The sequence below is a fragment of the Quercus robur genome, chromosome 2, assembly GCF_932294415.1.
Source record: "Quercus robur chromosome 2, dhQueRobu3.1, whole genome shotgun sequence".
In the NCBI taxonomy this organism is placed as follows: domain Eukaryota; kingdom Viridiplantae; phylum Streptophyta; class Magnoliopsida; order Fagales; family Fagaceae; genus Quercus; species Quercus robur.
The window spans coordinates 96,200,315-96,215,234 of NC_065535.1; the positions used below are offsets into that span (position 1 = coordinate 96,200,315).

At 35.1% G+C, this 14,920-nt stretch overlaps 2 protein-coding genes across 5 annotated transcripts in view; both read left to right on the forward strand.

Annotated features, from left to right (window-relative positions):
• Window positions 1–10,886, forward strand: part of LOC126716049 (uncharacterized) — a 120,077-nt gene extending 109,191 nt beyond the window's left edge. For 3 of the 4 annotated variants that reach the window (XM_050416965.1, XM_050416964.1, XM_050416962.1), the window contains exons 3-20: window positions 1,286–1,390; window positions 1,764–1,820; window positions 1,910–1,980; window positions 2,427–2,526; window positions 3,546–3,616; window positions 3,719–3,819; window positions 3,914–4,017; window positions 4,105–4,158; window positions 4,353–4,408; window positions 4,622–4,660; window positions 4,761–4,905; window positions 6,484–6,665; window positions 6,742–6,809; window positions 7,089–7,161; window positions 7,232–7,293; window positions 7,490–8,417; window positions 9,205–9,495; window positions 10,392–10,886. In XM_050416965.1, the coding sequence (XP_050272922.1) occupies window positions 1,286–1,390; window positions 1,764–1,820; window positions 1,910–1,980; window positions 2,427–2,526; window positions 3,546–3,616; window positions 3,719–3,819; window positions 3,914–4,017; window positions 4,105–4,158; window positions 4,353–4,408; window positions 4,622–4,660; window positions 4,761–4,905; window positions 6,484–6,665; window positions 6,742–6,809; window positions 7,089–7,161; window positions 7,232–7,293; window positions 7,490–8,417; window positions 9,205–9,495; window positions 10,392–10,668 (2,784 nt within the window). In that variant the 3' untranslated portion in view covers window positions 10,669–10,886. Of the gene's footprint in view, window positions 1–1,285; window positions 1,391–1,763; window positions 1,821–1,909; window positions 1,981–2,426; window positions 2,527–3,545; window positions 3,617–3,718; window positions 3,834–3,913; window positions 4,018–4,104; window positions 4,159–4,352; window positions 4,409–4,621; window positions 4,661–4,760; window positions 4,906–6,483; window positions 6,666–6,741; window positions 6,810–7,088; window positions 7,162–7,231; window positions 7,294–7,489; window positions 8,418–9,204; window positions 9,496–10,391 lie in introns of those variants that run through there. The other variant, XM_050416976.1, reaches the window with a different exon arrangement.
• A 2,035-nt stretch (window positions 10,887–12,921) lies between these two features.
• On the forward strand, window positions 12,922–14,782 carry LOC126716051 (mitogen-activated protein kinase kinase kinase 17-like). The gene has a single exon (XM_050416980.1). The coding sequence runs from the start codon at window positions 13,556–13,558 to the stop codon at window positions 14,645–14,647; it is 1,092 nt and encodes a 363-aa protein (XP_050272937.1). The 5' UTR covers window positions 12,922–13,555; the 3' UTR covers window positions 14,648–14,782.
• Window positions 14,783–14,920: the final 138 nt, after the last annotated feature.

Consider the following 14,920-nt stretch of genomic DNA (forward strand, 5'->3'; position numbering starts at 1 on the left):
AATTGTTGAATGATTTTTTTTGCATACAATTTTTATATTTACCTTTTCTTTTGATTGGTAAATTACGCATGCTCCCGATGGGTCTTGAAGTTGAGGTAGAGCTCATTGTCTCTGTATTTACTTTTTGCTGCTGCTCCTCTATCCTTTCATCTTCACCTCTCTCTCTCTCTCTCTCTTGTTTTGGAGGGGGGGGGGGGGGGGGATGCTATAAATCATCCACATCAGTGGAAATAACTACATCAACCCTGAAATTTAGGCTTTTAAATATGTGAGTAGCAAGTCATGGCTAAATCAAGTGCTTGGGTATCTACTCCATTGAATGAAGGGATGGGCCATTATAAATAGCAGAAGTAGATACAAGTACAAAACTGTATTTTACATGGATTTTGCTGTGCAGATTACCATCTCTATCCTTAGTCAGCTTCATAGGGTTCTGGTTTGTCATATGCAATTTTATCCATAAAAGTTCAGCATTTTAGACATCAAAGATGTTTGTTGTCTCTGAAAGAGTTGCAAAGGTTCTCTTCAAATCTGTTTAAACCATACTATGGAGGTTTTATTTATTTAGAAATCTTTTATAAGTCACCTTGCAAAGGTTTTTTTTATAAGAATTATAGTCTCCAAGCTGCAAATCCTTCTGGGGGATCATTGGTCTGTTCCAATTAATTCAGCTGCAAAATCTAACTGCTATGGGTTATGTTCTAGAGACGTATGTAAAGACATTGTTGCAATAGATAATGCGTTTATGGATGTAATTGGCTTGATAGGTGAGCTTTGCCATCAAGTTATCATTTTCTAAGTGGATCTCTGAAATTTTTTTAGCATAATCATTGATGCAGCAGATGACACCACAGTTTTGAAACCTGGAGCATTCAAAGAACTAGAAAAGCGAGAGGTTCAAGGTTTTTGAGGTCGGATTAGGGTTCAACCGAGGTCAAACCATGACAAAATAAAAATTATTAATTCAATTACAAAATAAATATAATAGATTGTGACATAAAGACACATTCGAGTTCCCATGGGTGCATGTTATCAATTTTTTTCCAAAACACACTCCCCTAAACTGGTTGAAAAAACCGGCTTGACCTCCGGTTTCTGGTGAACCCAGTCGAACCGGCTGGTCATGAAAACTATGAATGACACAACTACTTTTAAGATTACAGAAAGTAGTCAAGTATTCTTTTTCAATATTTTGTGATATGACTCTAACTAATGATTGTTTTGAGCTCGATGTTTAAAACCCTTAATTGCTTGTCTAATATTTTTTTTCTTTTGTTTGTCTAAGGTTGACCCTGGTAAACCTGCATTACTGACCTGGCATCGAAAGTTAAACAGTGAGGGAAGTGCCCTTTCTGAGTTCACTCTAAGTTTGAAAGAGATAGTTCAGATGGTATGCTTACGGATTTAGATTTAATACCTTTTCTCTTTGGACCATTAAAATCCTTTGCTTCCCTTATTTTATATAATCAAGCACATAGATGTATTAATTGCTTTTTTGAAAGGCCTAAGGACATATACACACACAAACATATACATGCAGATCTGTACATACATACATAAATTACACATGCACACATATCTGTTGTGTATGTATGTGCTTATGCTTTCCTTCACAGATATTTTTAACTTGCTTATATTTCTGCATCCTTACCATGGTCTTGCTGATGCATCAGAATCACATGACCAATTCACGAACATTAGGACCTTAGCCCCTTTATTATGGTTTCATGGGTGCCAACTATATTGTTTGTTATATTTGGTAGGCTCCAATAGGATTTCGGCTGTGGCGCCATGTCCGAGAAGAGGCTGCTAAAGGAAATGTAACTTTCTTTCTTTTTACCTATCCAGCTTGTATTGGTGCATTGGTTATGGTAAGGGATCCTTGAGCATCTTTCTGTTCTCTTTGCAGGGGGTTACTATCAATCCATTTGCTAAACGCCTTGTAACATCTTGTCATGGCATTCCCTTAGGTGGTATAGGGTATGTGTTCAATCTTAATCACTCATGATAGATGTTTATTACTATATAATGTAACATAAAAGCCATACATATTATACCATCTTTAATACATATACTAGGCATTTGTGTTTCTAGTAGAAGATATTTATTATTGAACATTATACAACTTTATGTGAAGAAAATGCCAATGAGCTCTAGCTCAAATGGCACCTTCTCCCCTTGTAAAAGTAAGTTTGAGGGTGAGGTTATGGGTTTAAGAGCCACCAGGTGCATTTGTAGTTGACCGATTAAAAAGAATTTTATGTCAAAAAAATGTGAAGCTGAGAATATTTCCTCACATTGTTTAGCATTATCTTTACTGATTATAACCAGCTGAAAACTTTCGGATCTTACCCAAATTATTGTATATTGCTCCTTTTTTGTGAGTTTTAGAACATAATCATCTCTTGTAAAAATATAATGTTCAGCTCAGGAAGCATAGGAAGGAGTTACAGAGGTGAGTTTCAGCGCTGGCAACTATTCCCTAAAATATGTGAAGAGAAACCAGTTTTAGCAAATCAATTTTCGGTAAGTTCAATGAATATATTGTTGAAGCATTTTGTCATTGATATGTTGAAGGAGATATTATAAATATTCCTTTATCTATGGCTATGTTTTTTCTAGGGTTAGAGACGTTGTGTAGCTGTCAAAATGCAATTACACATCTGTCTTCCCAATTTAACTAAAGGGGTGATATGTTGAGGCATTCCCTGGCCCTATCTGGTCCATTTATCCTAAAACAGCTATTATCATAATGCTTTTGAGGACAGATTCAACTGTTTTAATCTGTTTTTGAACTTTTAAGAAATAGGTTTAAAGTTTTACTTTGTTCAAACTAGAGTGATTTATGCCGCAGTGAGAAAGAATATGTTGATTTAAGTTGACGGAACGAAAAGATATAGAGGAAAACAAAAAATAACATTAATAGAAGTAGTAAAATAGGACATGTAAATCAAGGAAGTAACAAAGACTATGACACCGGATAGAATAGAATGGCAGTAAAGAGTTCTTGGGGTCAGTCTTTACTAGTTTGTTGAGGGTCCATAGGACCACAGGTGATACCAAAATTTTGGAACCAAGGCTTGATTGTTGTCGAAACAAAGATATTAAAGGAGACTTTTAACACATATCTTTTTTTATGGATCTTTGGTTTGGAATTTAGTTCTGATATCATCATTAAATAAAATGCACATGGCTGATTTGGTCCTAGTTTACACGTTTTACAAAGAAAATATGAAGGATAATGTCATCCATGGCTATGAGAAATTTATACAATTTACAGGATATGTGACCTTAGATGGTGGGAAATGGTCAAAGACTTTCAATGGTTGATCAGAAAATGTTGGGATGAGTCTTTGATGAAAAGTTCATTGAAGCACTTAATGTTACTTAGATAAATTTTTGTTTCTATTTTTTATAGTTGATATTACAGTTGATCTTTCATTGGATGGAAATAAAATGAAGAACGGAACATCTGTTATCATTAGTATCTTTTCATTGGTTATTATCAAGTTTCTGCAAAATTTGGAATACAAATACTTGTGCAGGTTTTTGTTAAGCGCTCAAGTGGTGAAAAATATTCAACAGTGTTGTGCCCAAGGAGCCCAGAGGTGCTTAAGTAAGCAACTATTAGCTGCACTGTTAATTTGAATGCTTAAGAAATTCTTGAGAGCTTCATTTCATTTGTGTTTGAACTTATTGAATACTATGTCTTCCACAGAGAAACTGCTGTTTCAGGGATTGGATCTTGGGACTGGAATCTGAATGGAGGAAACTCTACATATCATGCTTTATTCCCAAGGTCATGGACTGTTTATGAGGGTAATCGTCAAGTGGTATACTTCTGAGTCTACAATAATCTTTATCAAGGATAATTTGTCTCATGCATCGGTCACCCGTTTCTTTTTAAATCCAGGAGAACCTGATCCGGAACTTAAAATGGTTTGTCGTCAAATTTCACCTGTTATCCCCCATAATTACAAGGAGAGCAGCTTCCCTGTATCAGTTTTTACTTACACGGTAGGAAAGGATCTATTAGATACATGGTTGTCTATATCAGATATATAGTTAGCCTCAGTATTGAGTTGTGGTTTTAATTTTCTTCAGCTGTACAATTCTGGAAAGACTGCTGCAGATGTTACCTTGCTTTTCACATGGGCAGTATGTCTCCTTTTCATGTGTTCATCACTTTCAAATTTATGTCCTTTGGTTCCATACTTATGTTAGTTGTATTTCTTTAAAGCTTTTTCCTTCTTGGAGTTACCAAGTATATTTTATGTACATTCCTGAAAAGAATCTGATGTGCCAGAAGTCATTAAAACTAATGCAAAATCTTCTTGTCAATGCCATTTTAGAATTCTGTTGGGGGGCTTTCTGAATTTTCTGGTCAGCACTTCAATTCAAAAATAATGTAAGAAATTTGTCATTTGCTTGACTTCTTCTTTATTTATCTTACCTTTTCTTTTATTGATTTTCGAAATTATAATTAGATACATATGCGTGTGTGTGTTTGTTTGTGAAGGATTAGATACTTGTGCCAGCATACGTGTGTGTGAAGATTGCTTATCTATTTTACAGCATGCCTATTGTTTATGCTAACCCATAAGATTATTTATTCTGCTAGGATGAAGGATGGTGTGCATGGTGTACTTCTACATCACAAGTACGCTCTTTTCAATTCTTCCCTTTGTTTGATCAGTTCAATCATTATATGGTATATGTTCTGATACTCTCCATGCAATACCCCTCACATGCCACTACAGGACTGCAAATGAACAACCACCTGTGACTTTTGCAATTGCAGCAGAGGAGACTGATGGTGTTCATGTCTCTGAGTGCCCTTACTTTGTGATATCCGGTAACTCTCAGGGTATCACTGCAAAAGACATGTGGCAGGAAATCAAGGAGGTTGGTAGACTTCCCATATTTTACATGCACATTTCATTAGAAAGGTTTTGGTGGGTGTAGTCAGTTGTTTGTAGGTTTTACTGGCTAGAGACAAGTCTATAGGGCTCTTCTTTAGAAAGTTTCCCTTCCTTACCTAAATAAAAAATAAAATAAAATAAAAGACATCTCATCAGTTTCCTACATTTGCACATTCGTGCCAGGCTTTTAAGTTTTAATCCTACCGTGTATTCACAACTCAAGAAGGATTTTGGTTTCAGCAGATTGTAAACTGATTAATTAATATTGCCTGGCTTTTTCTTGGTGACAGATTGGCTGTCTTATCTTTTTTTTATTTACCTGAACCAATCATCTTCTTTTCACCTTTTTATCTTAGATTATCATGAGCTTGAAGAAGAATAACATATCTTGATGATTTTGGTTGAGGAAAGTGTGGGAATCAAGTGGGATTTGACTTTCTTTGAGGTAGCCAGCCTCCAAAGAAAATAGAGGAATTTGTATCAAGTGGGATTATCATGAGCCTAGAGAGAAAATAGAGGAATTTGTATCAATGTTCAATATAAGACCAATTGCATGGCTCCTAGTATTTATACTAGGAATCTTACACAGCAAGTTTCGAGAAAAAACCTCAAGATTGTCCTTTTAACCAACTACTGAACAACTACTTTGTAACTATTTAACTATCTTGGCTTTTGTCTTGCACTTTGGTCATATCCACACATGTCCTTAATTGGGTTGGACTAGACTTGTTGCACTTGGTTTGGATAAATTACAATTTCAGTCAAATCTGACAATTGGGTTCGTAGATCAGAAACTATAAGATTTGGCATTATGCCTTAAGAATATGAAACTGTTACTGTCTAAGTGAGATTTGATAAATAACATTGATCTCAAAATCTTAAGTTGGTTGTAGGTGAAATAATCATTGAACAATTATTTTAAAAAGATTCTTTTTTTCTTTGTGTTTTCACCTTTGGTAGTTTTGCCTCTCCCGTCCCACTGTCGAAGGGACATTTTCAGTCTTAAGGGTTTTTTTTTTTTTTTTTTTTGTGGGGGGGGGGGGGGGGGGGGGGTGTTCGGGTACATGGTGATGTTTATATTTTGATGCTGGGAGCACAACCAAAATTATTTTTTATTTAAATTTTGTTTGAAATCTCAGATTTAATTTTTTGAATTTCATATTTTCTAGAGTTTTACTATTGAATTTTGAATTTAATGTTGTTCATGATTTTATGGAATGTAACTGAGGCTTGATGTACTCCTTGATGCCTATTAAAGAGAGGCTCCAAGAATGGCTTGAAGCATTGAAATTTGAAATAATTTTTTTTTCATTTGAGATGTTTCTCTAAGTTTGGTGGTGATTGCAAGCAACATATGTGCTGAAGTTAGGCAGATTCTATGTAGTGAATAGTACAATGTCTTTTTTTTTTCCCTTTTCTCTATTTTTCAACCTAGCCATCCGGCATCAAATTTCCTCAAAGGAATCTGACCCATCTTTATTTCTCTTCTGTTATGCATAAAAAGAAAAAGCTTTATCTTCATTTCTCACATAACTTGATATGCGTATTTCTTTTCTAACAGTATGGATCCTTTGACCGCCTTAGTTCCACAGAAACGTCAGTGCCTTCAGAACCAGGATCATCTATTGGGGCAGCCATTGCTGCTTCTCTTACAATTCCATCAAATGCAGTACGTTCTGTAACATTTTCATTGGCATGGGACTGCCCTGAAGTAAACTTTTCAAGTGGAAAAACTTATTACAGGTGGCTAGCCAAAATTTTTTTTGAGAAATATCACATTTAAAAAAGTTATCTATGTGTTGAAAATTTTTATCAACAGGCGTTACACTAAATTCTATGGTACCCGTGGGGATGCTGCTGCAAAGATTGCACATTATGCTATTCTTGGTAATGTTCCAGATAGATGATTGCAAAGATTGCACACTAAATTCTATGTGTACATTGATGATTTGTTTCAACTCTAGGATTTTAAAGTTTTACTCCATGTTTGAAAGCAAGAATATAAACTATAGTTCAACTCATTTGTAATAAAGTTGGCCATAATGGCCGTACATTCATAAGATTTTTGATTGCTAGGGAGTGCTAATACACAAAATAAATTGTTCTTATTGTGAAGAAATTGTTACTTCAATGCCCTTATTTTTGTTTTATTCTTTCTGAATATAGAGAATGGCCATTGGGAGTCCCAGATAGATGCATGGCAAAGACCTATTCTTGAAGACAAGAGGCTTCCTGAATGGTGAGTTTTGACGTGTTATTTGTTGTGCATGTATAGTCAGGTTCTAACTTATTCTGATGGTTTTCTACAGGTACCCTATTACTCTCTTCAATGAGCTCTATTATCTTAATTCAGGGGGGACAATTTGGACAGGTATTGTGGAGCTTCTCTTTATGTTTTAGGACAGCATTTTCTGCACATCCTGTTTACATGAGGTTTCCTCTCTATTCAAATAAAGCTTAGCCAACACCAAAGTTTTGGGACTATGACTTGGGTGGTGTTGTATCAAAAACGTTTTTGTGATTGTTGACTCAAGTAAGTAACCACGAGTTAGTTTTTATTTTTGCAGATGGATCACCGCCGGTTCATAGTTTAGTAAGCATTGTACAAAAGAAGTTTTCCCTTGATAGTTCCAGGCCAGGTTTGAAAGACATAATCGATGTACCCCATCAAAATGATACCGCTGGTGATATTCTTGAAAGGATGACTTCAGTACTTGATCAAATCCACACCACAACTTCATCAAACTCTGCATTTGGGCCAAATCTTCTTCAGAAAGGAGAAGAAAACATTGGGCAATTCCTTTATTTTGAAGGGATTGAATATCACATGTGGAACACTTACGATGTCCATTTCTACTCATCTTTTGCATTAGTCATGCTTTTTCCAAAACTTGAACTTAGTATCCAAAGAGACTTTGCGGCGGCAGTAATGATGCATGATCCCAGTAAGATGAAACTTTTACATGATGGAGAGTGGGTCGGTAGAAAGGTGCTTGGAGCTGTTCCTCATGATATTGGAAAGAATGACCCATGGTTTGAAGTAAATGCTTATTGCCTTTATAACACTGACAGGTGGAAAGACTTGAATCCAAAATTTGTCCTCCAAGTTTATAGGGATGTGGTTGCCACAGGTGATAAGAATTTTGCACAAGCTGTTTGGCCTGCTGTTTATGTTGCAATGGCTTATATGGAACAATTTGACAAGGATGGAGATGGGATGATTGAGAACGAAGGCTTCCCTGATCAAACTTATGATACATGGTCTGTCACTGGTGTGAGTGCATACAGTGGAGGGTTGTGGGTGGCAGCCTTGCAGGCTGCATCTGCCATGGCACGTGAAGTAGGTGATAAGGCATCTGAGGATTACTTTTGGTTTAAGTTTCAGAAGGCAAAAGCTGTGTATGATAAATTATGGAATGGTTCTTACTTCAATTATGACAGCAGTGGCAGAAGTTCAAGTTCATCCATTCAAGCTGACCAATTAGCTGGACAATGGTATGTTGTGACTGAAGCAATTTTCTAGATATTTTTTTTAATATCATATTCTTTAAGTACATTAAGAATGGTTCTTTCAATTTATGCTTGCATATGCGTGTGCGTGTGCGTGTGCGTGTGCGTGTGCATGTGTGTGTGTGTGTGTGTGTGTGCATGTGCATGCGTGTGCATGCGCATGCGTGTGCTTGCTTATCCAATTTTTGCTTTTAAAATCAGGATAAAATCCTCTGATTTTTCTTATCCAAGGCCAGGGAAATATCTTTAGCATGTGTACCAAATGGTTTCTAGTATACATTATGCTTACAATAGTCTCCATGTGGGACAATTTCTGGATTTATCTAGAGCCTATGTTATATTTTATATACAAATACATATACAGGTGCATAACTCCACCTATGTTAGTGCTATGTGTCATATATTTTGTTCATTGCCAGTCCTAAGACCAGAAAAGGAGGGGAGGTGGTTGTAGGCTGACAGCTAGTATAAAATTTGGTCACTTTATTATGAATAGAACCCTTACAGACACAAGTTGGGGTATCCTCTACTAGCAGCCAACTCCAAAATTTTGGGACTATGGATTTATTGCTGTATTGTGTAAAAAAATAATTTTTGAATATTAAAAAAAAATGTGGGAGAACTAAAGTGTCCATACTCTTGACCTTAAAATGGTCTTTTTTTTTTTTAATTTATATATATATTTTTTTCTGTACTGTGTCATGCATGGTTATTTTATTTCTTTCAGTAACAATGGTGGTGGATTAGAAGTTTCTGCGTATTAACTCTGTAGGTATGCTAGAGCATGCGGTCTTTTGCCAATTGTTGACGAAGACAAGGCCAAAAGTGCACTAGAAAAGGTCTTTAATTACAATGTCTCAAAGTTGAAGAATGGAAGGTGGGGAGCTGTCAATGGGATGTTACCTGATGGAAATGTTGACATGTCATCCATGCAATCAAGAGAAATATGGCCTGGAGTCACATATGCTGTTGCTGCAACAATGATCCACGAAGATATGATTGATATGGCATTTCAGACTGCAGTTGGAGTCTACGAAGCTGCATGGTCTAAAGAAGGACTTGGGTGAGTTAGCTCTTCGTTTGCCTTTTCTTCTAGAATTAGTTTGTTTTATTAACTCAAGCAGCTCAAGATTCATAACCAAAAGCTATTATGACTGTTTGTTGCATCGAGCAGAAGTGAACTTTGCTCGTTTCGTTTTCCTTTTTTTTGATAAGGATGCTTGGTTAATCCTATATTCCTATTACTCCTCCCCCTCCTTGCAATATATATATAATTGTCAATCTTGTACAAATTTTCTTGCAAATCTATGTCGTTAACTGTTAGTAGATTCAATAATTTGCCTAAATCAAATTGATATTTTCTTTGACTTTGTGGCCTGATAAAATCATATCACTTATGCAACTTTATATAACTATATCTTTATTTACAAGAGCCAAAAGCGTGAGGATATGTTCATCAAAAAAGAAAGGATGCGGATGTAGCATGCTATTAGCTTATTTTCTTGATAATATTTCTTTTGGCTTATGAGTTTCATTTTGAACCATTCGTCAGTAATAATTTTAATCCCATTATTCAAAACTAAAGCCCATATGATCTTTTTGACATAAATCGTGCTCTGTGCTGTCACCTTGAGGTCATGACATCTTATGTAGCAAGAAATAGGCAAAAGTATAGAAGGCAAAAAATGAAAGGAAAGAAAAAAAAGAAACCTAAATGGTTGCTTGCACTTCACATCTTTGTTTATTAGAACCATATATTTTTTTTAGTTGCTCAAATCATCAGATCTTTTCTTGATTCTGAAATACAACACAAAACTGGATATTCATGATGTCATTCAAGACACTTTTTGCCCAGTTTATTCTTGGAAGAATTTTTTAGTTAACTGTTGGTTAATTCATTTAGGTGATTCCTAAATTTCCTTCTTTTAGATTATTAACAAGTTACCATTTTGTGCACAGTTATTCTTTTCAAACTCCGGAAGCTTGGAACAACAAGGACCAATACAGATCTTTATGTTACATGCGCCCTTTGGCCATATGGGCCATGCAGTGGGCACTAACGAGACCAAACCTTCTTGACGCAGAGGTGAGACAAGAAGTGGAGGAAGATTCTATGTTTGTGCACCATTATGGGTTCTCAAAAGTTGCTCGCCTTTTAAAGTTGCCTGAAGAGGGAAAGTCTAGAAGTCTTGTACAGGCTTTATATGAGTTCGCCTTGACTAGGGTCGGGATTTAAGTCAGGTTTCCACAACTATCCAGAGGCCTGTAAATCATTCTATTTGATTGTTGTATTTACTATATACTATATAGCACCCTGAATCTTAGTTGAGACATTTGATGTACTATCAATAGGCCCGTGCGATGTGTAGATAATTCTTTAAGCTACTACGTGAGAAGATTATATAAAATATTCAAAATATTTTAAAGTAATAACATGAAGTAGTGTTGTGATAATATGATGAGGTTTATTTTATTTTATTTTTGAGAAGAAGATGAGGTTTATTTTAAATTAATGATGTAATACAAAATTAAGGGGATGGAGAATTTGGACTATAGAGTAAATGTCATATAAATTAGAAATTAGTTATTATGTGGTGTAACCGTGTAACTAATAAGTTGATTGTTTGTTTAATCATAATTTTTGTTTTTTCAATGCATTGGAGTTCGTATTAATTTTTTGTAATATCATTCTTAAATTTTTTGTATGATGTCACATTTATATTATTGAAGTATGATAGTGATAGGTAAAACACTTAGTGAAAATAGTAATATTCTATTAAATGAATTTTATTATAATCCAAAATATGTAAAGAGGTAAAGAGTGGTGAGGTGGAAAGTTAAATGAAAAATTATTTTAACAAAGTGCCACATGGTAGAATTGTATAATCTTCTATATGAGGTTTTTGCTTTCTTATATAAAATTTAAATATATATATATATATATATATATAAAATACGTGTGTATATAAAATTAGTGCACACTTATAAATAATTAATGTGTATTTACTTATTGACATATTTAATGAATTAAAAATTTGACATAAATGCAAACTTTGATGAGGTGGAAGTCTAAACAAAAGAGTTTCAAGGAATGTGCTTCTTAATAGAGTTTCATGGTCTCTCACATAAGGTCTATGCTTTTTTTTTTTTTGGGACAAATAAGGTCTATGTTGTTATACTTTGATGAGACAGAAACTTAAATGAGAGAGTTCCGAGAAATGTGCTACTTGATAGAACCTCGTGCTTTCTCAATTGAGATCTCTGTTGTTACATGTATGATTTAAAATATATATATATATATATATATTTTTTTTTTTTTTGATTGATTGATTTGTATTATACTACAACTATGGGATCTATTGATTCTCACTGGTTTTATATATGAAAAAGAGCTAGTCACACACTTAACAGTATAACTCAAAAGGACTTGGATTTAAATCAAGTTCCACAACTATGCAGAGGCTTGTAAATTATTCTATTTAAAAATTAAAATCCCATCATTTATAAATTTCCTTGTTTGGCTCTGATATTTGATGATGGGAATTGTAAACAAAATCAAAACTAAAACTGAAAAATTATGTAAAGAGCAACCGTAAATATACCCGTCTTCCCATTCATGTGAGGCTTTGTCCATGTTAATCTTTTTGTGTAATTTCATCATTGTTCTACTTACTGCAATCCCACCTCACTCTCTTACTCATGCATATATGTTAGTCCTCTCCACATATGGAACTGCCACTATGTTCCAATTCAAAGAGATTATATGACACATATTCACCAATCTATATTCTATATGTCACGGTGGACCTTGCGAGCATCAAGCAATGCACCTGATATGCCTGTTTCAAGCTTGATAGACATGTGCCGAATGATCTTCAATGACACATATTCATTTTTTTTGGCTGGAAGTTATTTTCTACAAAACAAAAAGAGGTTTAGAATATCTTTTGATAGGATCAATTAAAATGTGAGACTGACTCCTTTAATTTTTAAGAAATGCTATGTTCAAAACATTTTTTCAACAAATTTTAGATGGTAAATTGTTACTTTTTTTTTTTGCCAATCAATTACAATCAATAACAACTTATCATTTAAAATTTGTTGTAAAAGTATGATAACATGGCAGTTTTCTTAATTTTGTCATTACATGAAATTGGTATTTGAATTGAGAGGTGAAAAGTGGTCTTCGATTGAGTTACATTGTTAGTTACCACTAAATCGCAATCTTATTGAAATTTTCTAACTTTTTTTCTACCAGGAAAAAAAAAAAAAAAATGTAATACTAATAACCAACTCAGGCCCATCTCTTTCGGAAATACAAGGACCACCATAACTCTCTCTTTATCTAGAATACCCTTCTTTCCAAAGGCGAAGTACAATATTACCAATCACACATTAAAACAACAGGAATGCCACATGGCAGTCACCCATTACACCCTCATTCTTGGCATGTCCAAATAAGGTTCCAAAAGTCTAGGACTAGGATCACCAACCGTTTTTTCTTCCACTAAACTACCTCTATATAAGCTTAATCCCCACTTCAAAATTATTCTTATCTTTTCCAACAAAAACATTTGTAAACAAACAAAATAACATATACTCCTGCTGGTGAAAGAAGGGGGTTTACATATATTTATATTTTGCCCTGAGGGCGGTTTTCCGATTAATCGGAAACCGCTCAAAACTTTTGATTTTGTATTTTTATGTTTAAAATTGCAGCAGGGAACAAAGTAAGATTTCAAATCTTAGTGAATTTTGTGTGTGTTGAAGTCATAGAACTTGTATTTTTCTATTTGCTTTATCATAGTGAAAAGCATAACTTTGATATATAAGCTTTTTTGTCTTTTGCTTTTGTTTAAATTGTCCTTGTTGTCACATTTCATTCTGGGTATTGGATAAAAAGTTTGATCAACCTGTTTCTTTCTGCTTGTCGTTTTTTGAATCCTCTGAAGATAATTTCTTCACATTTCTTTGTATTTAATTTTAAAGGGGGAAACTTTTTCAAATCTGTATGCATTTTGAAGGAAAAAGAGATTCCTGTTTTGAGTTGGGTTTTGGCGCCCAATTCAAGAGACACCACAATTTTCCACATCACATTTCCCAAGAGGGAAATAGCAGAAAAAATGGCCAGAGATTGCCAATGTCAATGTGCCACTCTTCAGCCTGATGAATGGGTGAAGGGCAAGTTGGTTGGATCAGGATCTTTTGGCACTGTCCATTTGGCCATGAACAAAGCCACTGGAGGACTATTTGTTGTGAAGTCCGCGCAGTCTGGGGCAGGACTTAAGGCCCTAGAGAATGAAGCTAAAATCCTCCAGAGTTTGAATTCACAGTATGTTGTCCATTGTATAGGGAGGGATATGTTGAGTGGATCAAATGGTGGACACAAACTCAATGTCTTCATGGAGTACATGGCAGGGGGTAGTTTGTCGGATGTGGCAGAAAAATTTGGAGGGGTGCTAGAAGAGGAGGTGATTCGATTGTATACGAGAGAGATTCTTCATGGACTTAAGTATCTTCATGAGAATGGGATTGTGCATTGTGATATAAAGTGCAAGAATGTACTTTTAGGCTCATCAGGGAATGTCAAATTGGCTGATTTTGGTTGTGCAAAGAGAAATAAGGAAATCAAGGCTATTGAGGGTATATCAGGTTTATGGAATTATATTGGTGGGACACCATTGTGGATGGCTCCTGAAGTTTTGAGAAATGAAGGGCTGGACTTTGCTTCTGATATTTGGTCATTGGGATGCACGGTTATTGAAATGGCAACTGGCAGGCCTCCTTGGAGTGAAGATATTTCAAATCCAAAAGCTGCAGTTTTGAAGATTGCATGTAGCAATGAGAGGCCTCAGTTCCCAACTCAGCTCTCAGAGGATGGTGAGGATTTTTTGGCCAAGTGCTTGGAGAGAGACCCCCAAAAAAGGTGGACATCTGAGGAATTGCTTAACCATCCCTTTGTTTCTGGGAATTCAACGAGGATGCACACAAGAAAGGAACATATATGCTCACCAGCAAGTATCTTGGACTTTGGAAATTATGATTCAGATGATTCGGATGTTTCGGAGAGTTCTAATTTAGATGAGTTCCCCAGCAAAAACCCATTTTCAAGGTGTTGTAGTGAAATAAACGAAACAACAAGAGGAGAGCAGGCAGAGAGTGACTTGGCTTCATCAGAGATTTGGGTTACTGTCAGGTCTGGTGGAAGCTTGTAAAATAGATGCCACATTTGGATCAAATGTAGATTTAGAGACAGTGCAAGTGTAGACAGAAAAGTTTGAATGTACATAAGAGAGATATATTTGAATGTACAGCTTACTAGTAGAAAGAGAGGTTGTCAATTTTGTGTGTTTTCTGCTTTCTTATTTTTCTTTTCTTTAGAGAACCTTGTTTTCTAAGATCAAATATTTAAGTTTTAACCAACTTCCATGAAAATCAGGCTCGGACTTCGCGCACTGTGCAAGTAACTACATTGGTTTAGATGATCT

Bases quoted from the DNA above. Each gene is read 5' to 3' on its own strand.
- LOC126716051 (XM_050416980.1), top strand. From the start codon at position 13,556: ATGGCCAGAGATTGCCAATGTCAATGTGCCACTCTTCAGCCTGATGAA.